The 25497-nt window shown below is 39.9% G+C and overlaps 2 protein-coding genes across 2 annotated transcripts in view; one reads left to right on the forward strand and one right to left on the reverse strand.

Annotated features, from left to right (window-relative positions):
- CORIN (corin, serine peptidase) overlaps nucleotides 1-25497 on the forward strand; it is a 267360-nt gene that overhangs the window by 180200 nt on the left and 61663 nt on the right. Inside the window, exons 10-14 of the mRNA XM_059923062.1 lie at nucleotides 3744-3851; nucleotides 11669-11900; nucleotides 15040-15185; nucleotides 15964-16071; nucleotides 23671-23784. Of these exons, the coding sequence (XP_059779045.1) occupies nucleotides 3744-3851; nucleotides 11669-11900; nucleotides 15040-15185; nucleotides 15964-16071; nucleotides 23671-23784 (708 nt within the window). The remainder of the gene's footprint in view (nucleotides 1-3743; nucleotides 3852-11668; nucleotides 11901-15039; nucleotides 15186-15963; nucleotides 16072-23670; nucleotides 23785-25497) is intronic.
- Nucleotides 18261-18656, reverse strand: LOC132366725 (large ribosomal subunit protein eL31-like). The gene has a single exon (XM_059924311.1). The coding sequence runs from the start codon at nucleotides 18654-18656 to the stop codon at nucleotides 18261-18263; it is 396 nt and encodes a 131-aa protein (XP_059780294.1).

Here is a 25497-nt window from a genome sequence, read left to right on the forward strand (position 1 = left end):
TTTGGTAGTGTATATATGTCCATGCCACTCTCTCACTTCGTCCCAGCTTACCCTTCCCCCCACTCCCTGTGTCCTCAAGTCCTTTCTCTACGTCTGTGTCTTTATTCCTGTCCTGACCCTTGGTTCTTCAGAACCATTTTTTTTTTTTTTTTTAGATTCCATATATATGTGTTAGCATACGGTATTTGTTTTTCTCTTTCTGACTTACTTCACTCTGTATGACAGTCTCTAGGTCCATCCACCTCACTACAAATAACTCAATTTCATTTCTCTTTATGGCTGAGTAATATTCCATTGTGTATATGTGCCACATCTTCTTTATCCATTCATCTGTCGATGGACACTTAGGTTGCTTCCATGTCCTGGCTATTGTAAATAGAGCTGCAATGAACATTGTGGTACATGACTCTTTTTGAATTATGGTTTTCTCAGGGTATACGCCCAGTAGTGGGATTGCTGGGTCATATGGTAGTTCTATTTTTAGTTTTTTTAAGGAACCTCCATACTGTTCTCCATAGTGGCTGTATCAATTTACATTCCCACCAACAGTGCAAGAGGCTTCCCTTTTCTCCACACCCTCTCCAGCATTTATTGTTTGTAGACTTTTTGATGATGGCCATTCTGACTGGTGTGAGGTGATACCTCATTGTAGTTTTGATTTGCATTTCTCTAATGATTAGTGATGTTGAGCATCCTTTCATGGGTTTGTTGGCAATCTGTATATCTTCTTTGGAGAAATGTCTATTTACGTCTTCTGCCCATTTTTGGATTGGGTTGTTTGTTTTTTTGATATTGAGCTGCATGAGCTGCTTGTAAATTTTGGAGATTAATCCTTTGTCAGTTGCTTCATTTGCAAATATTTTCTCCCATTCTGAGGGTTGTCTCTTCGTCTTGTTTATGTTTTCCTTCCAAGCAGTATACTTAAATACACTTTAAAAGGAGTCTGATATTATCTGTGAAACCCCCAAAGAAAAAGTAAATCAAATAAGTTGGTTTTTTAAGTGTGTCTATATCTGCCAGAAAAGAAAGCTCTACACTGACTGTTTTAAGTCCTAGTTTGTGTAGAAGCATCTCTCAGTACAGGGTTGGTAATATCCTTTGACTTAAAAATCACTACATTTGCTTATAAGTGACCTTATCTCTTACCAATATAGCCTAGTTGTTAAGAATGTGGATGTTGCCGCCCAGCTGCCTGGGTTCAAACTCAGCTCTGCCACCTACTACCTGGTTGACTTTAGGCCAGTAACTTAACCCTGTTACATTTCAGTTTCTGTGTCTGTAATCTCAGAATAATGATAACTACTTCATAGAGATGGCACGTGGTGAGCACTCTATAAATGTAAGTTATTATCACATGGCTGCTATGTGAAAGCAAGTCTTAGGCTGTGTATATTCCAAATCAGCTAATGAGATTGGTCACCTATAACTAAATTAGCTTTGTCATAGTGAATATTGATCATTAGGATGGCTTTAATGAAAACGCATTTCAGACCTAAAGGGAGAGCGTTTTAATCACAGATTTAGTCCATAAAAAACTAGATAACGAGCGCTTCATTTTACCAGTTTTAAAATTCAGAAGGAAATCCCTTTCTAGCCATGAGTTATTGTGTGCATGTCAGCCAAACAACTCCCTTTTGATCAAATAGTTCTTTCTCTCTACATAATTCAATGCTGTTTGAAATAATTTTGGATTTTTTACTATGCAGTGGCAGGATTTGTAAATACTTCCTTACATGTGTGAGATGTTAGAAAGTCACATGATAAAATGGATCACAAAGTAAAATTGTAGCATCTTTATCCACTCTAATGAATTCAATATAATAAAAGTATATTGTGGTGCTGGGAATTTAGTGGCAAGCAAAACTGCTGATGGGGCTGGCAGGCTCCGGGAGAGATAAGCCGATACAAATAATTGTGCTGGTCCTTGTCTAACTGGGGAGTGACATAGGCCAGGAGGGAAATTCAAGGTGCTAGCATGCCATGTATTGGATGCATGTCCTGGTAAAGGGCCTCTGGGAAGCTTCCCTGAGATGGAGCTGTAGGAGCCACAATCTGAAGAATGAATGGAATTAACAAAGGAGAGTGGGACTGGAGAAGGAATTTTTAGACACAAGGAACCGCTTGGCCAAAGGCACCGAGGTGGCAGGAAGGACCAAGGTAGCTTAGAGTAGTGGGAGAAGGCCACTGCGTTTGACGAGCTGAGAGTGAAGGGGAGCGAGTTACAAGTGTCAGCAGTGATCGAAGGCTGGTTCTGCTCAACCAGGCTGGGAGGGGGTCTGGGACTGCTTCTGCCGGGACTTGGGGCCCTATTCAAGATTTAGGCCATGACAACCCTCAGCCTCACTCTCAACCTTCCTGTTTAGTCTCCCTTAACCTCCAGTGACTCCAGCCTGTGTGCTTTTTACTCCAGGCCTTTGCATATCCTGCTGTCTGCTTGGGAAACCCATCCTTCCCTCTTATCCCAACTTACCCCATCTGCCTGAAAAACTCCTTTGAGAAGCTTTACTCTTACTGTCGTAGTTTGCTTTTACTGCTTTTTACATGTCTCTTCAGTGGAGCAATGATCACATGGCATGGTAAGATTCCGTTCATGACGATATCCCTAATTAGGGTAGAAATTATCAGGGTTTTCTGTCTTTTAATGCTCAGTGCCTAGCTGGTCACTTAAGTTGTCACATAGTGGGCACTTAATATCGGCTGAAATAATGAATGCATGCTGTCTTAATAAAATTTCTTCAAGAGACTAAATTCATGGAACTTATCCTGGCTTGCCTTGCAAAAAAAAGTTTGACCTGCTAACATTAAAAAAAAAAAAAAGGAGTGATATCTATTTTATGCAAGGCTGTGGTATATAGTGTTGTTCATTAATGGTACTGGAAGGGAGAAAGAGTCCAGAATAATAAATATTATATTTAGAATTGATTATAGATAAGTCTTATAAGTCTTAGAATTATAGATAAGAAAGTCCAGTATAATAAATATTGTCTTAGAATTACAGATAAGAATGATTGTATGTATACCCATACTGTTATTTATATTTAAAACTGCCTTGCAAGGTTTTCTAGGTTCCACGTGACGTGTCTGAGTAATTGACTATAATGGGGGCGAGCTAGAAAGAGAACAGGCAGTAATTTATTACCTTATCCATTTAATCTACAAATGACCAGGAAATCAATGGGAAAAGTGGTTTCCTCTCCACATACCTTAAGGAAAAGCCATTAGGTTGATATTACTGTTGTCATCCATTTGGAAACAAGAAACCCAATTCTCAGGTCATTGCAGCTAGGCCAGTGCAACTTTCCAAGGACACAGAAAATGTGGATAACAGCTGCTTAAGACTTATGCCATGATAAAGTATCCTTATTGTATTGATGTCGATGCCTTATTTATTATTAAGGAAAGCATTTTCCTTAGAGGGAAGACTAGAGTTGGGATCAAATGAGTCTTAAAAATATTGGCCTTTCCCTCAAATCACTTGAATTTTCTTTTGTCATCAACTCCATGCACCCATGTAAATATAAGATGCTCTCTTTTCCATTAAAAGCAGCAACAGCTGATTTTTTGAAGGATGGGTTGCCTCTTAGTTCTTTATTCCTACAGAATCTCAACATGTGTTCAGAATTTTTGGAGAATTTGGAAGGAAATTAAAGTTGTTTCCTTCCTCGGTTCTGGATCCTTCAGATCCTAGTGCATGGAATTTATAGATGCTGATGAAAGTAAATGTGCTTTTACCCCCTCTGTAGGTCAGACTCTGTGTCAAGAAGGAGATCAAAGATGCCTCTACAGTTCCTGCCTTGATTCATGTGGCGGTACCTCTCTTTGTGATCCCAGCAACAGGCTGAATAACTGTAGTAAGTACAGTTGCTGCTGACAAATGCAATCACCACGTCAGGCTGTGCATTCAGTTTTATCCTTTTGCATTGACATTAAAATGCTGAAGTGTGGAATCCCTCCAAAATATGTATATGTATATATATATTTCTCTTTCTTTTTTAAAGGTTGCATGTGGTAGCAGAAAAGAAGCAAAATGGTCTTAATTAACTTAAATCATAAACAAATGTGTCATCATGAATGGGCTATAAATCCATTGCTTAATGTCATTGCCGTGACTTTCCACTCAACGTCAGCTCCTATATATTATTTTCTTGGCTCCATCTGCAGGCAAATGCTATCTTTCTTCCTTTTTTAAGCCCAGCTTCAAAAATGGAAACTTTATCCAAGAAGTAAATATGAAGTTCATCTAAATAGCCACATAAAACTTTGGCGGTCTGTTCTTGTAATAAAATGTATTCTCACCCTTCCAGGAACTTTGCTGACCTATAATGACCTCGCTCCAAATGGTGTAGACAGGTGGCTGTATCCAAACTGGCTTCAGGAGGAGGAATGATTAGGGGAAGATTGAATGGGCAGGAGTAGCAGAAAGACTGTCTCGGGAAATTTTAAATGAATTGGAAAGCCCCCAAAGACTGATTTCTAGTAATGGTTGCTTACTTCTGGGCTCTGCTTTCACATTCTACTCCCTTCTTTCACTTTTTAGAATTAATTTTTGGCTTCCCTGTCAGCTTGGGCTTAGAAATTTAGAAGCAGGTCTGTCAGCTTTCAGTTGACGAGAAGGTATGACTTCTTAGCACAGATCCCAGCAGTGAAGGCCCCTGGAGGCCGGGAGGTTGAAAGGCTGAAGGGTTTGGGTCTCTGGATTTGCTGAAGTTTTCAGATCCTAATTCTACTCTGTGACCTTTCTGGGTCAGTGTAGAGCTTATGGGGGGCGGGTAGCCTGTACCCCTTAGGGGATATCAAGGGGTGAAAACAGTGGGCTGGATAGGGGTGTGAGGGCGACAGCCAATTAATAACCCAGACTAACAAGAGTTTTTGTTTAATTTCACAAGCATTTAATAACTGGCCGAAAGCACAATACCCAGCCCTCCTCCATTTCCCATAGGAGAGAGCAGTGCAGATAGATGTCAGTCTGACCACTAAGACGCACTACCATTTTATTCACTCTAAACTGATTAAATATATGTCTATGTATGTGTATATATGTATATACATATGATTTGACTTTGCTCATCTCCCAGCCTGCCCTGGAACTCTTTCAGAATCATTTTTTTACTTCACCTTGAACTTGGGCTGCAGAATTTTGGACAGTGACAGTATTGTCTCAGACACGTGTATTTTATTAAAGTTTTGGGGGTTGTCTGACATGTAATGGCACTTACTGTTAGATTAAAAAAAGGTGACAGAGCAATGTTAGCCTGTGTCAAATTTAGGCAGGGAGTAACCAAGTATATGTTATCCTATTTTCTCTATACTTGAAATATTTCAAGATTAAAAATAAAAATATGTTATCACCTGTCCAAAAAAAAAAAAAAAAAGGAACTTGTAGGAAGGGCACTAGATAACTCAGCTGGTATGTATGTTGACTTAAAAAAAATGCACAACGTGAGAGTTACGAGTTAAATTTTATTGGGCAAAATGAGGACAGCAGGCCGGGAGACAGCATTTCAGATAACTTTGAAAAAACAGGTAGTCAGGAATGTCAAAAGATTATTATTAATCAAAGAAAACCAGGTATCTGAAGTTAAGGAATTTTGCGCTTTTCTATGTATGGGAAGATGCAAGAGTCTTGGCTCCCTGAAATAATTCCTCTGATATGCACCTCAGCTATCTGGGGCCAGTATCCTGACACACCCTGAGTTTCCTCAGGGCTCACGGCAGGGAGTGGCTGCAGTCCGATGGCTGCTAGATGGCAGGTATTCTTTTCAGCCCTGAGTTTCCTCAGGGCTCACCAGCTCACGCTGGAGGGCTACACTCATTGGTGACTGTGACATCCTTTGTTTATTGATATGGCAGGAAATATTCCATTTATCATGTATATTCAACCAGTATTTCTAGTGTGTCTATGATGTCCCAGGCACTGGAATGGGCACTGGGCACTTGGATGGCAATGAAGGGAGACATGATTCCAGCCTTCCTGGAGCTAACTTTTCAACAGTGGGATCATATGGCCACCTTCCCATTCATATATACAACTTTGGTTTTCTTTTTATGTTCTTCAAATACACTCAAACAGTTTCCCTAGCATCTCACTGTCTCATCAGCTTCCTCTTTCATCACAGGTGTTCTTGCCACGTTCTCTCCATATATATTCAGCAAACATTTGAACACCCCCTCTTCTGAGTGTCAGGCACTGGGCTTGTCCTTGGTCTCCATTCCTTCTGTGTTATTAAAAATAAGTGTTGGAAGAAAAAAGTACATGAGTAAACATTTAGAACTAAAGGTTGATGGAGTACTATGGGAAAGTTGGGGGTGTCCCTGAGGCATGACAGTCATACCCGGCTTCATACAGCCATGGCGATCATGGGCACGAGGAGAGACCCATGCCCAGGAGCTGCTGTCTCTGCCAGGCACATAAGCAGTGTATATGCCTAACTTCCAGCTGAGAGTAAAGATGTTATTCCTTATTTTTCAAAGAGCTTCAGGATGGTGTGTGTCTACTTGGTTCTCTGTAAATACGGCCAAGTATCATCTCCTCTCAGAAAACTCATGCACTTGAAAATGTGATTAATTGTTTAAAGATCTTTGACACTGTCAGAGACTCCTGTTATCTAGATTCTGGAGCACGACTGAACAGCACTCTCTTTCTCTGGCTCCCTGCCAGTGGGGAATATGAGTTTGGAGAATGTGGAGATTCTTTCTGGTGGAGTCAGCCTCTCACTGGAGTTGCTGGGAGGCTAGTCCTTAAAGATAATGGTTCTTGCCACCCCATAAAATATTATAATAACGTTCCAATGGTCCCTGAAGATATACTGGGTGGGACCTCGGCATCAGTATTTAAAAAATTCCCCAGGTGTCCCCAGTGTGCAGCAAAAGTTGAGAATTATTGCTTTGTGGCCTGACGAGGCTGCTGGGATTAGTGACATCCTGAAATTGGGTGTGAAAAAAAGTCTTCGTGGTTTTCATATTTTTCAGTGGATAAGATCCATGGTTTATCTCAGATTAGCAGAAGTGCCTACAATTAAAAAAAGCCTAAAGAACACATCTCAGATGATATTGTGTATGGAGAGGCTTAAAAGTATCACAGTATCACCACATCCACTCCAGCCCAGAATCTTTAACATGTTTGCACCCTGCTGGGAGGCAAAATACGGACATGTCCTTGCCTTAGGGGGTAGGAGCAGGAATGTTATTTCCCATCAGTCTAGTGTGGAGGGACTAATCCATCACTTGTACCTTGTAGAGTACAATCCAGACAGCTGGGGGAACCTGGCGGAGAGAGCAGCTCCTGGGCATGTGTCTCTCCCCACCTCCCTGCGCCCATGATCACCATGGCTGTATGAAGCCAGGTATGACTGTCATGCCTCAGGGACCCTCCCAAGTTTCCCATAGTGTTCCATCAACCTTTAGTTCTACATGTTACTTGTGTACATTTTTCTTCCAACACTTATTTTTAATAACAGAGAAGGAATGGGGACGAGTGACTAGCCCAGTGCCTGACACTCGGAAGAGGGGGTGTTCAAATGTTTGCCGAATATATATGGAGAGAACGTGGCAAGAACACCTGTGATGAAAGAGGAAGCTGATGAGACAGTGAGACGCTAGGGAAACTGTTTGAGTGTATTTGAAGAACATAAAAGGAAAACCAAAGTCGTATATATGAGTGGGAAGATGGCAGTATGATTCCCCCCCACTGAAAAGTTATATCCAGGAAGAAATGAACAGCTTTGTTCTTCAAATAATTTCCCAGTGGTCTGTCAATTTCCTGCCCTCTCCTTGCAATCTCTAGGTGGAAGGAACAGATAGTATAGGGGGTGTGGTCAAAAAGCCATATGCTGTAATGATTAAGGGCTTCAGTTCTCAGGAGCAAATAGTAGATGAGAGGAACAATCTCTTTCTAAAAGCATTCCCAACTAGTAAGTGGAAGATAAATGATTGAATTAGAATATTACCATTTGGTAACCAGGTGAATTAACAGGGCAAGGCACTGAGCATGGACATACAGCTGTAGACATCACAAAAAGAAATCAGACGGATGTGTCTTCTAATGAAAGAACACCGCAGCACCTAGAGTCTTGCCAAAGGGATGAAGCCAAATCAGCCCCCTGGCTTCAGCTGCCAGTGTTCAGGAGACAAGGGGGACAGGGGAACATGTTTAACATCCCCAGGAGTGTGCAATCAGCAAAATCCAAACTCTGGCACACTCTACAGGTCAAGTCCCCGGATTCTTCAATAGTTAAACATTAAAGAAAAATAAAGAGATGGAGGGGAGGGGGAACATAGATAGTATAAGAGACTTAAATTTGGTTTTCAAAAATGGGTAGCCAAACTGTAGTATGTAGGATGTGGTGCACACTTATGTAATAAAGCTGTGAAGAAGAGCAAGGAAGTGATGACTCTGAAACTCAGCATTTACTTTGTAGGGGAAGGAGAAGGTCGACATAAGACAGGGGATATGGAAGGGTACGTGGGATGTCTGGCAGAGTTCAAATGGTAGACCTGGGTAGTAGTTATAAGGGTGTTCACCTTATAACAGCCCTTCAAATTCTAAAAAATAAATAATAATAAAGAGAGATTTAAAGTTCTGACGCAAAGATGAATCTTGGATATATATGCCAATGGATGTTGGAAATGACGTTTTCTCATGTAAATGACCATCAATCTAATACATGATTTCCATTGGCTTCAGGTATTGCATCATGATAAAGATGTAACATCGTTTAGTTAACAGTCCTTTCTTTAGGTTGAATTTGTCAAATATTGTTTCAGACTTTGAAAGGTGGGCTATCATTGAGACTCCATCAGGATCTTTTTTTCTACAGATATTTATTAAACCTCATCTATCCTCAGGATGCCGTGCCAGGCACTGCCTCAAGCTCACACTGAATTATGCAGCCCTGCAACAGCCAAACGTCCTCACATGTTTGTGATGTGATCGCCCTCTAGTGGCTAATGTCAATCAGGCTTGTCAGTGAGTCTACTGCTTAAGATATAAAAGTTTATTGATACCATAAATCATAGAATTTGAGGTTGCCAGATACTTGAGAGTTTATCTTGCTTAGCACTTTGTGAAGAATGCCTTTATGAAGGAAACTAAACAACCTCACCCCATTCAGTAAAGATCTCAGAATAATATATGATCATAACTTAATCCTTTCATCTCCCTTGACTCTGAGACACTTAAAGCCTATATCTTATCCTAAATCAAAATCAATGCATCCCCCCACATATCAAAAGAGAGAAAAGTTATGCATGTGATATGCCTATTAATCATCTCAAGGAAACTAACTGATAAAAAGTTAAAACTTGATAGGGTAGTTGAGGAAGAGAGAGAAAGAAAAGACATCTACAGGGAAGAAAAGACTGCATCAAAATATGTGTGAATGATCCCATTTTTGTAAAATTTTAAGTATATTAAAGAAATTAAGAAAAATATAGAGTTTGAGCTGCCTCTACTGATTTGTAAGATGGTCGTGACAGGTAATCAAGCAACAAAAGCAAGCTGAAGAGGAAACCCATCTTTTGGCATTGAGGGAAGTTAAGAGAGAGGGAGGTGGGGAGATGAAGAGCTTTTCCTATATGCGTCTTTGTATTGTTTTCATTGTTATAAGGAATATGCATTTTTTGTGGGTCATCTGAACTCAGAACATTTCAGTGTTTCTCCTCTTTCACAAATCGAAGAAGTAGTAAGCTGAACCAACCCCATACCTCCTCTGTCTCTTTTTCTTCTCTCCACCCTGTAGGTATCCTCAGGATTATGCCAGCTTTAGAGTGTTACTTCTTCCTCAATAAACTGAGAGTCTTATATACTTGGTCCGAGAGATTTTTCAGTCTGGCCAATATCAGGCTCCTTATCAGCATAATCTCTGCAAAGCCCTCAGACTCTTTAAATTAAGAAATAGTCCCAGAGCTGTTTTAATATTTCACTGCAGTCCTTATTGCTAATCTGTTTGCCTGTATACCATTTCCTAGTCAAATAATTAAATTTAATTTGAATAATTACTCTTAATAAGGCATGAAATCTCCGGTGGACCTGACCTGATTCTACCAAGACACTCCCTTGATTTCCTCTCTCCTCTGGGAATGAATGAAGCACGTCCACCGCAGACAGAGAGGGGACAGAGAGCCTTTCCACCGCATTCCCCCAAACCTGCCCAAACCCCACTTATCCTGGGAAGGCTTCCCAAGCTGCTCCTATCCACCCTGTCTCTCCGGGCTCTAGCATTTTGTTCAGTCCCACTAGCCTAGCCTGTTCATGTTATACCACAGCTACCTGCACGTGTCTTTCTTCCTCTGGAGACTTAGAGTGCTTCAATGGCAGGGACTCTATTTTTCATTATTTTTACATTTTAAAGTGCCTAGGATAGTTTCTGATGCCTCCCCCCTCCTTTCCTTCCTTAATTCTCACACTATGCTTGGTGCAGACTTTGAGATCAAGAAATAAGTTCTCCAGGGAACTATATTCAATGTCTTGTAATAAACTATAATGGGAAAGAATCTGAAAAAGAATTAATTATATATATATACGTGTGTGTGTTTATGAATCACTTTGCCGTACAGCAAAAACTAACACAACATTGCAAATCAACTATACTTCAATTAAAAAAAAGAAATGAGGTCTCATTTCATAAAGCTCTCAAACTGTATGCGGAAGGCAAGTAAGTAAAGAATAGAGCAGAGGGCAATGAGCGCTTGGCATGCACACCCTGGAGATGCTCTCGAGCTCAGCGGAGACTCCTGCTAGGAGTGGAAGGGGAAGAGTAGTTGGCCAGAAAGCCTTCCTGGAAGAGGGGTTTGTGCTGAGTGCTGCAGAACAAGGAGAAATTAGCTTAGTGGGGAGGATGGGGAAGAATTATTCCAATCAGCAGTTGCCCTATGTACCTGGCAGCTAGAACCATGATTATCCCAATCAGAGTTGCCCTATGTACCTGGCAGCTAGAACCATGATTGCATTTGAGGGGTGATTACAAGTATGTGAAGGAAAGAAGGGGATAAAAGCTAATGGGACCCACAAAGGACGCATGCAATTCTTAAAATGTCTGGTGTCGCCAAGGAAATATTGCTGGCGAGATGGTCATGGGTGATGAGGCTGGAAAGTTAGGCTGTGATTTGGAGTGTGAAATAGCCTTGGATGCCAAGCTAAAGGGTTAGGGGTTATCTCATTGGCAATGGATATCTAATGGATCTCAGGCTTCTCTTGCCCTGAAATTGTATAGCCTTATACACTGATCAACAATAAAACATATAGAAAAAAGTCATCGAATTGCCTATTTAGCCAAATTCATTGATTTTTTTTAAGATGGCTATGAAGGCGGTGGGGAATACACTAGTTTAGAAGTAATGGATCAATCAGAAGACAAATTAAAGTGAGTAAAAGGAATCAGATAAGTGGAGCCGAGGGGAAAAAAAATGAGAAAGACTTTCTGAAACATGCATCCTGGACCGTGTGCTAGCAGCTCCATATACAGAAATGAATCTTGGTTTGTCAAGACACTTCATTAACCGCACTATTTACCTTCTGATGGCAATCTCATATACTACTTACATCTAGTCTTAGCTACTTCCAAGAAAGAGGGTAAGATAGACTTTAATTTTGTACGTTTTTAAGAAATTGTTTTACATGTGAAATTTAAAAATATATAATATGTATCTGTATGTGTGTTTTTTTTGTTAGGTCAGTGTGAACCAATTACGTTGGAACTCTGCATGAATTTGCCCTACAACCACACAACTTATCCAAATTACCTCGGCCACCGGACTCAAAAGGAAGCATCCATCAGCTGGGAGTCTTCTCTTTTCCCTGCACTTGTTCAGACCAACTGTTACAAATACCTCATGTTCTTTGCCTGCACCATCTTGGTACCAAAGTGTGACAAGAATACAAGCCAGCGTATCCCCCCTTGCAGGTAATACAATGGCATCTCCCCCAGGCATCCTCATTTTCCCTCAAGGAGAACCAAGGGAATGAAGACATAGCTTGAGTTTAGACAAAGTACATACTTTGCCAACGAGTCCTGTATTTAACACACTACCTATTTAAAAAGTAAAGAAGTAGGAATTCTAAAATGAATATCTGAGTAAGACTTCATCAGTGAAATACCAAACAAGAGAGATATGAACTGCCTTTGATAATAATTCATGGACTTTAATCAAATAAAATCACAAGTGTTTCACTGTGTTGCATCAGGAAGCGGTTTTTAAAATGTTGAGTCAGCAGAAGGGGGTGCATCTGCCTGTTTCTCTGGCAATGTTGATGTGTTTTAAATGCTGCCTTCTGATAGCATCAAAAGTGAGGAGACGTTACACAAAGAGTGGCCTGAGGGAGTCATCACACCAAACTCACAGCATGGACGGGGGATGGACATTGCTGTTTTTCTACCTGGTTAGATGAAATACAGGACGGTATTTTAAGAGTGTGGCTTGAACTTAGGATATGAGTGATGCCCTACGGGTTAAGATTATTACTCTGGTGTCCACCTCCTGATTCAAGTCCTGGCTCTTCTGTAGCTGCTTGTAGCCTGAGACAGGTTCCTCAGTCTCTCCCAGCCTCAGTTTCTTTACCCGTAAGATCAGGATGGTGGTGGTGGTTGGGTTGGGTTGTTGTGAGATTAGATGAATGTACATAAACGTAAAGTGCTGCCCATTGATTGTAAGCCCAGAATAAACAAAGCTCTGATGTTAGGACAGGAGCGCGACTAACTGCTTTGTGGCAGTTTGGTCCCTCTTCTATGCTGTGTGTTCAGGGTTATAGTCAGAGAATGTGCACGTACAAGGTGGCTGTCACAGAGGTGGGGCTGCTTTTCTCAGGGCTGTTTTCCATCAAGGGGTGAATACACAGATGTGCCTGCCTAAATGTGAGTGGTAACTATGGAAACCATATGTTGGGATCAGAAGTCACTCAGAGCTTTAAGAAAAAGCAAGAATATCAATACAGTGGACAGATGGGAAAACAGTAAATTATATGCCAAATATCAAATGGATGACAAGGTAGGGCCATCTATAGAGTTGGGACAGGAAGCAATAAATTTAAAAATGATTTGGGGGAACTAAACAAATTATACAAATAGAGTAAAACTTAACGTTGGCTGTATAAACATAATTCTGAAAATTTCTATTAAATGCCTTTTAAATTATCACTAATAAAACGTCTACCAGTTTTATGTTAACAAGTTATTTATAAATCTTATTCTACTTTTCCTAAGCAAGGTCGATGATAGTGAATAATTACTTTCAATAGTACTTAACAAATTCTTGTATTTGACTTTCTTTTCATATGTGTATAAGAATTTCCCTATTGCAGTGTTCTCTGGAACAAGTTTATATCCACATATGACTGATAATTTTAGGACTTAGGTTTCATATTAAAATGCCTAAGATAAGACTGATCCTGAAATACTATTCAATAAACATTTTTGAATAAATGTTTAGAATAAACATTTTGAATAAAGTGTTGAACTTCTAGACGCTTTAGTTTTGTTTCTTAGGTTTACACATACATGTACATCTTTCATTTTCAGTGGCTATCAAAGTGAGTTTTACATTCTGATATTTGTAAGAAAAATTTTTGGATTATGACAAGAATAATATACTGATATGCTCATGGGGTAACACATAATTCCTTTTGCCAAGCTTGGTTATTGATCTTAAAATTCAGTTTTTAAGCTATGAGTTGGAAAAAAATCTAACATTCTTCAGCCCTTACAATGTGCTGAATACTTTAGGGTAGTTCTCATCCTCAAAATAACCTTTTAGGACTGCTGTCTCTATGGCTGAGCACCGCACAGATTATGATAAGAACAGGTGTGCCGTGGAGTTGTAGTGCCACATGTTGTATTTCCATTTTATAGGGAAAAAAAAGTGGTAGAGTCATGCACTACCTGACTTCCATCTAAATTAGGTTTCATTTGGTTAGTTTAAAATATCAGCAGCAGTTGAGTTATATACATTTTTATATTAATCTGCAACAAAACTATTCAGTCCAACAGAGAGTTATTAAACACTGTTGAGCTTCCCATTTTTGCAAACCTAATATGGGAATGCCATGGCTTTGTCTTTGCCCCAAATTCCTAGGCTAAACCAGCATCAAGTTATGTTCTATCTTAACTTAAATCTAGACAGACTTAAATCTAGACAGAGCCTTTTCTGAAACGTCTCCATTCAATTGCTAACCATTCCTTACCTGTTGAAATTAGTGGTTTAAAGTTTGAAACTTTTAAGAAATGAGAATGTATTTAAAGGGAAATAAAAAATTTGCCTAGGAACTTACTTTCATTATGTTTACTTAAAAAAAAAAAATCGTAACTAATTTCTTGGTAATATATTGAGGCAAACTGTTTTTTTCTTTCCCCATAGGAAGTAAAGCCATCTTCTTTGAAACATGCTGATACCTCAATTTTAAAATATTCTGATACAAATGAGATAATAACACATAAAAGCACTTAGTACAATGCTTAGTATGTCTTTTCTTTAACAAAGACCAACAAACTTCATTTGTACCAACTTGAGCTCAACACAGATGGGTTTGGTGTAAGCTGAAGTACTAATGCCTTAGGCAAGCCAGGCTGGCACAGGAAATGGCTCACATCACAGGACACCACAGGGGGCTGAGGCCCAGGGTGTTGTACAGATTCCATGACCTTTGGTGGCGGAGTGTCCAAGTGATTTGGGGGGCTTCCCTGCTTAAAACAAAAAGCACTGGAGTGTGTCTGCCTGAAAGACAGAAGAGAAAATGAGAAAGGCAAACTGGAGGAGGGAATCCGTGTTCTGGGAACATCTCTATTTCCATTTATGCGATGGAGTTTCTTTTGGTGAAAGTATGTTTCTGGAATGTATCCCCCTTGTAGCGATATTACTCAATTTGGTTTCCCAAATATCTATTATGTATATGTACATTCATATATATACATTGGTACGCATACACACTGCTTACACACACCACGTGTACACGCCAGCCCATAGCCATACAGAATTAAAACCCTACACAGAGGCGTAACATCAGGTGTAGCTGTTTTTGCTTGTAATATTTTGTCTTTCTCACTCTTTTAGAGCTCTGTGTGAGCATTCCAAAGAACGCTGTGAGTCTGTTCTTGGGATTGTGGGCCTACAGTGGCCAGAAGACACAGACTGCAATCAATTTCCGGAGGAAAATTCAGACAGTCAAACCTGTCTAATGCCTGATGACGATGTGGAAGGTTAATTTTTAAATTAATTACAATGGGGTGTCTAACATGGATGAATATATCAGCTACTTTTAGAAGTTACTCTGTTGTTATTGTTTGTATTTAGTTACCAGTAGAAAGACTGCATAGGTGGTGAATCTATAAACTTGATTACATTGAAGAATTTGATACCCATCTGTTAGACATTGTCTTCATTTAAAAAATAAATTGCAGAGATGACTTTAATATTCTAGGTATTTATTTTAAACACACTTAACTCACAGAGTCCATTGTATATGGATGCTGCTTTTATACTAGGGGCCCTGTAGGTAATGGTGAAGATCAAGCCTTGGTTCCTTCAAGTGCAAAGCATTCAGAGACCTTGGCAATGTAGGATAATCAAGTAGAGAAATGGAATCAAGGACCTGCCCACTAGGTGGAAAGATTAGGATGGGAAACAATATGATACATTGAAGGAAAGCCAGCTGGGTAGTTCGAAGCATTGACTTCATAAGACATTGCAGGCTCCAGCAATTGTTAGGTTGTCCATTCGGAAAGAGAGTTAATTGCTGGAAAGCATAAAGACACAAAACAGCTGATCTGAAGAGGTGATGCCGAGGATGAAGGAAAAAGATGCTGGTAGGCAGACAGAAGAAAGCCAAGTAAACTTCGGCTGTTTCAGCTTTGTGAAGGACCATCCTTATGTTCAGTGATAACTTCCCCACAACATCCCACATGTAAATGGATAAATTAGCTGATGGTTCTGGGTTTTCTGTCTGTTGACAGTAATGTGGCCCACTGCTTTTAACAGAATGCTCACCTAGTCACTTCAAGTGCAGCTCAGGACGGTGTGTTCTGGCTTCCAGAAGATGTGATGGCCAGGCTGACTGTGATGATGATAGTGATGAAGAAAACTGTGGTATGTATGTGAGATGGCACTTTTCTTGAATGTACACTGATAACCGGTTAGGATAAGGGATTGTGTTAAAACATGTCAATTGTTTACTGATAGTTGTAAGTAGTGACTAGGATTGAACGCTAAGGCATTTACTTCTTAAATTATCAAATGGCAAAACATGAATTATAAGTGTTTTTCCTGTTAATTCCATTGATTTTCCCTAAATTACACTTCTGTTTATAACCTTGATGACATATGTGCAAACTCTTAGTAAAAGAAGAAGCTCTTCACAAATGAAAGAGATTATTTTTATTGAGAGATTCTAAAGCAGTTGTCATCTGTTTTAAGGTCAGAATAATAGTGTCCTTGCCTATAATTCCCATATTCTTAAATAGGCATCTAGATACACAAAGACAGAGTGCAGGCTCTAACATTCAAATTTAATTGGGATTTATCTTCATGCCCTCTCTGATTTTTGTCTCTGTCAGCAAAGGATAAAACTCTTCCTGACATTTCTGCCTTTGAACTCCAAAATCACCAATGGAAAGGCCAGAAATGCCAATGGCAATTTAAGTGGAGCTAATTCCCATTTTATTTCCCTGCAAACCTTTGTACTTGTAACCTCAAAATGTGTCAGGGAATAGAAAACAGACAGTGCTCTTTACTAAGCAATATTTTAGAGTAAAGCAGAATGATTGAAGGGCTACCCAAAGAATAGTTTGGTTATGATTATTTAGCTTGTTCTGCTTAAAAAACCTGAACTTTTTGCCATTGAAAGCACATGAGGCAATGCATCTTTTGAAATCATTTTATTCTTTTGGCCTTTGAGGGATGAAGTATTGCCTTGCTTCCCAAAATGAGTTTTCCATAGTAGACATTGCCCTTTTGGTCCAGACAAAATGTCACAAGCAATCAACTGAAATCCTATCAGCTACTATATAAATAAGGATAAGTGCATCTTCTAGAAAATTAGAACTGTCAGAATGATGGTAATTTTGTTAGGGAGGAACATACAGTGTTTTGAGAAGCTGCTGTTGTTTGCTTTGTTTGTGGTCTGTATGTAAAGAAATAAATCAAAACTCATTGAATATCCCTTATATAAATGATTTATTAAGAATCTATTGGATTTTTTCACTACACTATGGCTTTGATGGGTTTTGGTATTCTGAGATGCAAATTAAAATAGATTATCTTAGATTGTCCAAAGAGGTTACATGATACTTCCTTGGGTGGCTAGACCGAAATTTGCAGTAGGGGAATAAATATTTGAGAAATGTAAAAGCTTAGTCTCAAAAAGAGTCTTATGAAGATTAAATGGTCTGAGTTCTAGAGTATATTCTGCAAAAAAGAAATTTAAAGCACTATAGGGTACAAATGATCCTAAAATGTCAGGTTTCTAGTTAAGTAATGAGTTTTTGTCAGTACTTTAATCTCACAATTAAAGGCTCAGGAGAACTATCGAATAAATTGTCTAATCTCTATAAAACACTCAAAAGACTGACGATGTTATTGAGAGTTCTGGTTAAGGAAAGTTAAAAGTCAGTAATAAATTAATGCATTTGGAACATTAACTGCCCCAACAGTATTAATCTATGAGAGAACTCTCATTAAGTTTTCCAAAGCAACTGGGCCGCATGCACGCGTTTGAATGGGCACGTCCCATGCTCTGGGAGAACACAGCAGTTAAAATCAAATGAAGAAGTCTCGCAGTAGAGGAAGGCCCAGTGGAGGACTACTGGGAAATCCTCGGATTCCCATTTTGCCTACTTGCTCAGTTTGTGCCTCTGTTTCCATGGGCGTGGATAGGCATACCATCTGGTAATGCAAACACCAGCTCCAGCAAAGCTGGGTTTCACTCCAAGCTTCCTGTCTTTCTGATTTATTCCGTCCATTGTGGAGTGGAATGCACTTAAATGCTTGGGCTTTACTGAATAATGTGACTATTAACTATTCACTTTCACACATCTGCAGCTCCTCCAGAATTTTAACAACATTATTGGGTTTTCCCCTCAAAACAGTACTTATTTAATTTAATTATAAAATAATTGATGTGTTGGAAATTTACGCTGTTTCTCTGACACTTCTGCAGCAGGAAAACATGGAGGTCAAAGCACACCATTTGTAAATACACTTTTAAAATACATGTGTTAAACATTTAGCAGTAAGTAGTGTTTGTTTGTTTGTTTGTTTGTTTTGGCGGTTCTGTAACCTTATTGGACAATCAGCAGTTGGTTCTCCTCCACATTAACTGTCTGCAGATTTTTGAAAGTGGCGAGAGGTAGATAGGTAACCAACGTATAGAGCTTGTTTGGTGAATCTTCATCTTCATTATGTTTTCTGGGCAACCACACGTGGATATGGTATAGGACATTCCTTATTCCGTTGGCCCAGACAGATTTGTTGAGCCTGGTGCCAATGCATACATCTGGAATTCTCATCTCCTTCGTGGCAAATATCCGGATTTCTTTGAGTGCCCTAGGGGTGCGCTTCTTGAAACCCACTGCATGGATGCACTTGTGAATGTTGACAGTGTTTTCTCTGGTCACCACCTCATTGATGGCGGACCAGCCCTTCTTCTTCTCGCTTCCCTTCTTTGCGAGAGCCATCCTGCTGGGCTGGGAGTAATGTTGTTCTGAAGTGTCTCCTGCTCTTGTGGTAAATTTTTGTTGTTGAAGTTGTACTGATGGTATAATTGTTAATGTAAACAACAGTCGGAAGTATTGTCATTATTAGAAATGCTTTCAGCAAGTGTTTGGAAGAATTATGTAAATATGAACATATCATTCCAGAATTGCTTCATGGGAGAGAAGTCTAAAAGATAGGAGTGATTTACAGAGTCAGTACTGCGTCGGTACAGAAGCACTTCCTTGTCTTAAAGTGATAGTTTGTCATTAATTGAACATCTACTATGTAGATGAAGCTGGCTGTAGATCTAGCAACTGGATGAAAGAAGCTTATTTTCAATCTAACATTTACCAAGCATTGATATCTAAGCAATGGAGAAAAAGGTGCAGATCTGGGCAGAGAAATGAACAAGAAGGGCATAAAGGAAAGGCGAGCTAAAGAAAATAACAATGAGATTATATTTCTGAGCTTTGCCTTCATGCTATAGATCTGAGTTTGTGAGACTGAAGTTAGCTTTTGCTAGGCCTCTGTCCACAATTGGGTGAGCTATACCAGCAGGAACAAGGTGGTACCTGGGCTGTGATGGGAGCAGCGAGTCTTCTCAATGGGTCAGTTAAGTGAGAATATAGCTCAAACAGTTTTTTAATATCTACTGGAGAAATAAAACCCTTCATTACATGAATATAACATCACAATTACTAATTGATCACTCTTCTACGTAAAAGGGTATACAACATACAGAGAAAGATAGACAACAATACGAATGCGAGTGTCGTTAAAGACCTTTCTGTTTATCTTCAAATAATTAAAAACCATTTCACCATCTATCTTCGATCTCCTCTTGGGTGATAGATAAAATGCAATAAAATCTTTCTTTATAACCTGAACCTCTTCTTGGAGTCAAAACCCCTTTAGGCTGTGTTTAAAGCCTCTGGCTCTGATATTTATAGGTTTTACAGCTTGATTTAAAAAGTTTTCCAAAAGACTTTTTTCCCTGTGTGGACTCCTTAATAGTATTTGTGTATTTCTCACAGAGAAGGACTTTACTGTGTGTTTTTTTTTTAAATACTCCAGAGAGCCAATCTCCATGCCTTCATGTCTCTTTGTCCCTTTGCTTGTGGAAGAGACTGATTTCCTGCTCTGTGACTAGAAGACAGAGTGAGGGTCATTGTGTTCATCTCATGTCGCATACCCACAAATGTACTTTCAGAAGGAGTCTTAGGATTGATCTCTGATCACATTTAATTCTTCATGCTAAGGAAGAGACATTCTCCTTCCCTTTAGATATTTTGCTACTTGGTTAACTCTTCGCTATTTCATTTGGTGTCTTGGGCAGGCAGCCTGGGATGGTAGAGTGCTGTCTGTAGACCTAGACTTGGATTTAAATCCAGTCTCAGCACTTAGAGGCTGTGTGACTTTTGGCCAGTCACTTAACTTCTCTGGGCCTCAATTTTCTCACCTGTAACATTTAGAGAAGCGCACTTTATCCCGCACAGCTTGGAATGCTTGTAACATACCTTACTCAGTCCTCAGAGGGCAATAACCAAGAGCCCACATGCCACAGTGCTAGGAAATCCAGGAGGCAAGTCCCCTCACAGGTCACCTCAGGGATCTCCCTTGAGGGAAGGAGTCCTGTCTAGCTTGGTATTATCTCTGACAGACCAAGGTCTTCTTTGTGGCAGAGGAGGGCAGGCTGGCATGTCACGTCCAAAGCACAGGCTGGGCAGAGTCCCTGATTTACATAGTGAACATGGGCATCCGGGTGGAGCCTCGTCCTTGAGACACTGCTTGTTTTGGTGGTGGATGTCCCCATCTCCAGGATTATGGTCACTGAGGGTGGCTCCCACCCCGCAATTTAAAGCCCTTTCAAAGTCTTCATCCTGCCTCTTCACAGGGTACTGAGACAGCACGTCTTGAAGAGGATGACATGAAGATGGCACCCGGAAAAGGGGTGTGACTAAGGAATTGGGAGGTCCACTGGGGCTTTCTGGTCAAAGATGGGAGCTCTGTGACTCGTGCTGGTGTTGCTGCCCTTGCCGGTTAGGCCCGGGGTTCGGGGAGGGAGGCAGCTCCTTTGTTCCGGCTGCTACCACAGGTGCTGCGGCTGTTCTTTGAGATCTGGGCTCCACGGCCCAGGGTCACAGGCTCTGGAGGGGCCGTCACACCTGCCGGGCCTGAAGTCACTGCTCAGCTCCCTTGATTTGCTCTGAGGTCACATCCACAGCCACTGGGGCAGCTGCTGGCCGAAGGCGAGCATCCCTACCCTGACAGCACTTTATTCGATGTAGCTCAGGTTAGCAGCCCTGATGAGTGGACCCACTTACTCTGTACTGGCATCACTGAAAGCTTCTCAGAGTTCAAGAAGCATCTGCTTTAAGGTGCTTTGCCTTCTTCACCTATAATGACAACTGTTTTGATAGAGAAAAAAGGTGCCCCAGTTCAGGTGGGATCTGCCTCTGGCAGGGAAGCCTGCTTCGCAGAGATTTTGTGAAACTGAGAGAGAAAGTGAAGAACCCCTCAGAATGCTTAGCGCACTTAGGGTTGACGAACCATTCCGCTTTGCCCAGTACTGAGGGGGGTTTCTTGGCAGCAGGGGCGTTTAGTGCTCAAACCTGCGAAGTCCCAGGCAAACTGGGATGAGTTGGTCACTTCAGCAATACACTGTGGCCTCTGTGAGTGGGCGTAGCCATTATGTCTGTACGGGGGGAGGTGGCAGTTATTCTGACATCAACAATTATTTGGTTTCATAACCTACAGCTGCATTAAATATCCCATCCTCTCCATACCTAGTTTTAATTTTTAATGGGGTCATACCCTTTTCCTTTTAAAGCATACATTTAAAGCATAATTACACCAAAAATGTCACTTTAAAGAGAGAATGATTTTTTTCACAAAATCATAATGGTATCTTCCATGTGACTCATGTCTTGACCTTTTCATCCTACTTCATTTATGTTCATCATAACTCCACAAAGAAGGCATTAGGCCGCGCAAACTTTTATTAGAAAAGAAAAGATACAGAAGGGAAATTACTGCCTATAGAGTACTCATTTTGTCTTTATAGCAACCCTTTGTAGCAGGTGTTATTATTACTATTTTAGAGATATGGAAACTGAGGTTCAGAGAAATTAAGTAACTTATCCAAGGTCATACAGCTAATGAGATTGGAGCTAAGGTTCAAATCCAGATGTCTGACTCTAAGCTTTGTTTCCCTTGCTCTTACCCCTAATGCATACTGAGGACAGCAACTAAAGGCTTGCACCTGCTTCCCTACTGGATCTTTCTCTATAAGGCTGGATTTGGAGCAATCTATTTATTTTCTCTAAATCTCAGTTTCTTCACTTAGAAAATGGTGATTGTAATTCTGACATTGTGGTATTATTGTAAGAATTAAAACTAATATCTAGAAGGTGGATTTATAGTGGATAATAAATGTTATCTCTTATTATTACCGTCTGTGAGCATACAGGTCTTATGTCCCAGTAGATCGACTTTTGTGATCTTTTATCATTTCATTCCAAGTGTCCACGTTCTTCTCTGTACTCTTAGGAATGGTACCTTGTGAACAGTCAGAAAGACTCATGCTGTTTTCTCTCATCATCTACTAGCAAGTGATGTGGTTTGTGATGAGTGTCCTTGCCAGAACATTCCAGATGATGTCTGTATTCTTGGTTAGCTGAAAACTCCAGATTATATTCCCATGAGTTCCTAGAATGTATGTCCCTGGGCCTAAAACCATTCTAGATGGTCAGCTAGTGAAGGACTCTCGCTATTTATTTCCTACAGTTTTGCAGTCACATACTCTACTGCTGTCCTATATTTTTGAATGGTGAAACACTTTAAATCTAATTTTATCCCATAGTAAAAATTTCTCTTCTGGGGACTTACTTTGATAAACTTTTCAATGAGAATTTTTTGTAATGCAGATTATTTTCTCATAAGGGACTCCAAGAAACCTGACTCAATCATCTATGACATTTCTCTGAATGATTTGTACCAGATCAGATGAGAAATAGCATCTCTAAAGAAACCCCTTATTTCATCACTGCTTGGCATTTCATTCACCTTTAAATCACCTTTTCCTGGGAATGAGAGACTTTTCGTTCCTTACATGAAATGAAGTTCCATTTAAAATTCACGTGTATCGAGGTCCTGCTGAGGGCTAGCTGGGTTTGCAGGCAGGGGAATTCAGGATGCTCAAAGATGAATACATGTGGTCTCTTCCTTCTCCCCCCTCACAGCCTGGTGAGGGTCATGGATCCAACTGGAGTGACAAGAACACATCAGACCCTTGGCATGTTTTAGCGGACGTATAAATGCGCTGCCTGTGAATCAAATGACATTTATTAAGTTCATTGTAAGAGCTTGTTATTTTATAGGCAAATTACAGTTCAAGCTTATAGCCTGGCCTTAGGCAAATTATGTTCTTTTCTTATGTTAACTGATAAAGTTTCTAACCTGAGATTTCTGGCTATGTTACTGAAGTAATGGCTCTTGAGCTAGTTTTGCAGATATTTGGCATATAGGAGGAGCCTCTTTTGCTAAACACACAGATGGCCTCGCCATTTGTTGATTGAAATTACATTTTAAGATATTATGCATTTAGATCGCTAGGTTTTGGCATATTTGCTTAAAAGCGTTAACTCATCATTTTATAGATGAGTCTTATGTGTTGCAAATTGGCTTAGAAAGCAAAAGGAACAGCTAAAGATGAACGTTAAAGTACAGTTGCTTTTTCTTTTTTTTTTTTTTCCGATTTCCCATATGTCACTTTTGATCTTCTCCTGGGAGAGCTGTACTATTTATAATGCAGTTTGAAGATTACCAAGCATTTCTGCTTTCAAAATTACATTTTCCACGGTATACAGGAGTCAAAACTCGTTAAGAAAAAAGAAATCATACCTTTATATTGTAATTTTTTTACATTGCTTGATCAAAGCCATTGTTATTTTCACCTTCACATCTATTGCAAATAACCTTTCCTTCTGTCTCCAGGATGTAAAGAGAGAGATCTTTGGGAATGTCCATCTAACAAACAATGTTTGAAGCACACAGTCATCTGTGATGGGTTCCCAGACTGTCCTGATAACATGGATGAAAAAAATTGCTGTAAGTGCTTGTTGTGAATTTGTGAATGTGACGTTTTATTTTAAACACTAATTACCTCTCATTTTGAATGTAAGTGAGAAATTTGGAAATATGTATCAAAAGCTTTTTGTATTTTCCGACCTTTTGATTAAAACTCCACTTGTAAAAATATATGCCAAGAATACAATCAAACATGTGTAAAATATATGCATAAGGATATTAGTCTAGCATGATTTATAACATGGAAAAAATTAAACCACCCCAAATATCCAAAAATAGGGGGAACATAAAATACAACCATAAAATGAAATAATATGCAAACATTAAAAATCAAATTAGAAGGATAATTTCTCGTGGGTCCATTACATATCATTAGATGAATAAAACAAAGCATAAAGAATTATGTGTACTATTGTGCTGAGTTTTGAAAGTACATATAACCACATATAGAAAAAGATCAGAAGGGCATAATAAAAAGTTTACGATTGTAATCCCTGAGTGGTGGAATTATTAAGTTTTTGTGCTTTTCTATCTTTTCTACATATTCTGAATGAATGGTAGTTTTAGAATCAGAAAAAAAATCTCCTAAGATGCATTACCTACTAGTAACAGAAAGCCCAACTCAAACAGACTTAAACAATGAAGACATTTTATTCTTTTTTTATGCTATGTATTGCATATGCCTTATATTATCATATAAAAAATCAAGTGTAGGGCCAGATGCAGGAGTTTAGCACCTCTTCTGGGATTCTTTGCGTTTGCTTGACCTCTGGCTGGCTCCTACCAGGGTCCAAAGATGGCTGCCAAGAGCACCTGGGGTGCCGTGCTTCCCAGGTCATAGCCACTAGGAAGGAGAGAGAACCTCACCCTCATCTCTGGAACATCACTTAGGGCTTCACTCAGATTGGCCAACTTTGAGCTGGGTCCCAGCTAGCAGTCAGCTATCTTTGTGTGGATTCCAAAAAACACCACCTAAACAGCTGAATTGCAAAAAGAAGCATCTTTAGGGAGAACCAATTAGAAAAAGATGCTGTTTCCTTCAGGCTAGGACACGTGGCCTGGACAGCAGGGTTTGGGCAGGAACTACCTTGGAAAGCACAACCTCCAAAACCATAGGCCAAGACCCTGATCTCAGATCCCATCTTTACTCCTGGACTAATAACTGTACTCAGAGAAAAAAAATTGTAGTCAGAAAGATGCCATGTCTTGCTTAAACGAATCAGGATCCTGCCATGGAGCAGGGACTAGTGTGCGGGCCTGAATAAATTCATGTTGCCATAAAAAAGGAGGACGCGGGGGGTGGGGAAGGGGGGTGGGATGACTTGGGAGGTTGGGATTGACATAGATACACTACCATGTGTAAAATAGATAGCTAGCGGGAACCCGCTGTAGAGCACAGGGTGATCAGCTTGGTGCTCTGTGGTGACCTGGATAGGGGTGGGCGTGGGAGGGAGGTCCGAGAGGAAGGGGATATATGTGTACATATAGCTGATTCACTCCGTTGTACAGCAGAGACTAACACAATATTGTAAAGCAACTATACCCCAATAAAAATTAAATACATTTTTAAAAAGGGAGGAAGAAAAGTAATAGATGCTAGGTAGGCAATCAAGGAGTTTTGCCATAGTTTTTGAAAACCCAAGAGAGAATTAGTGTGTGACTCTGAGAGTCAGTTAATACTAGAGATTAAAAAAAATAAAATTACCCATAAATGTGGACAGAGCTGGTTTTCAT

Source organism: Balaenoptera ricei, chromosome 5, assembly GCF_028023285.1.
Source record: "Balaenoptera ricei isolate mBalRic1 chromosome 5, mBalRic1.hap2, whole genome shotgun sequence".
Taxonomy (NCBI): domain Eukaryota; kingdom Metazoa; phylum Chordata; class Mammalia; order Artiodactyla; family Balaenopteridae; genus Balaenoptera; species Balaenoptera ricei.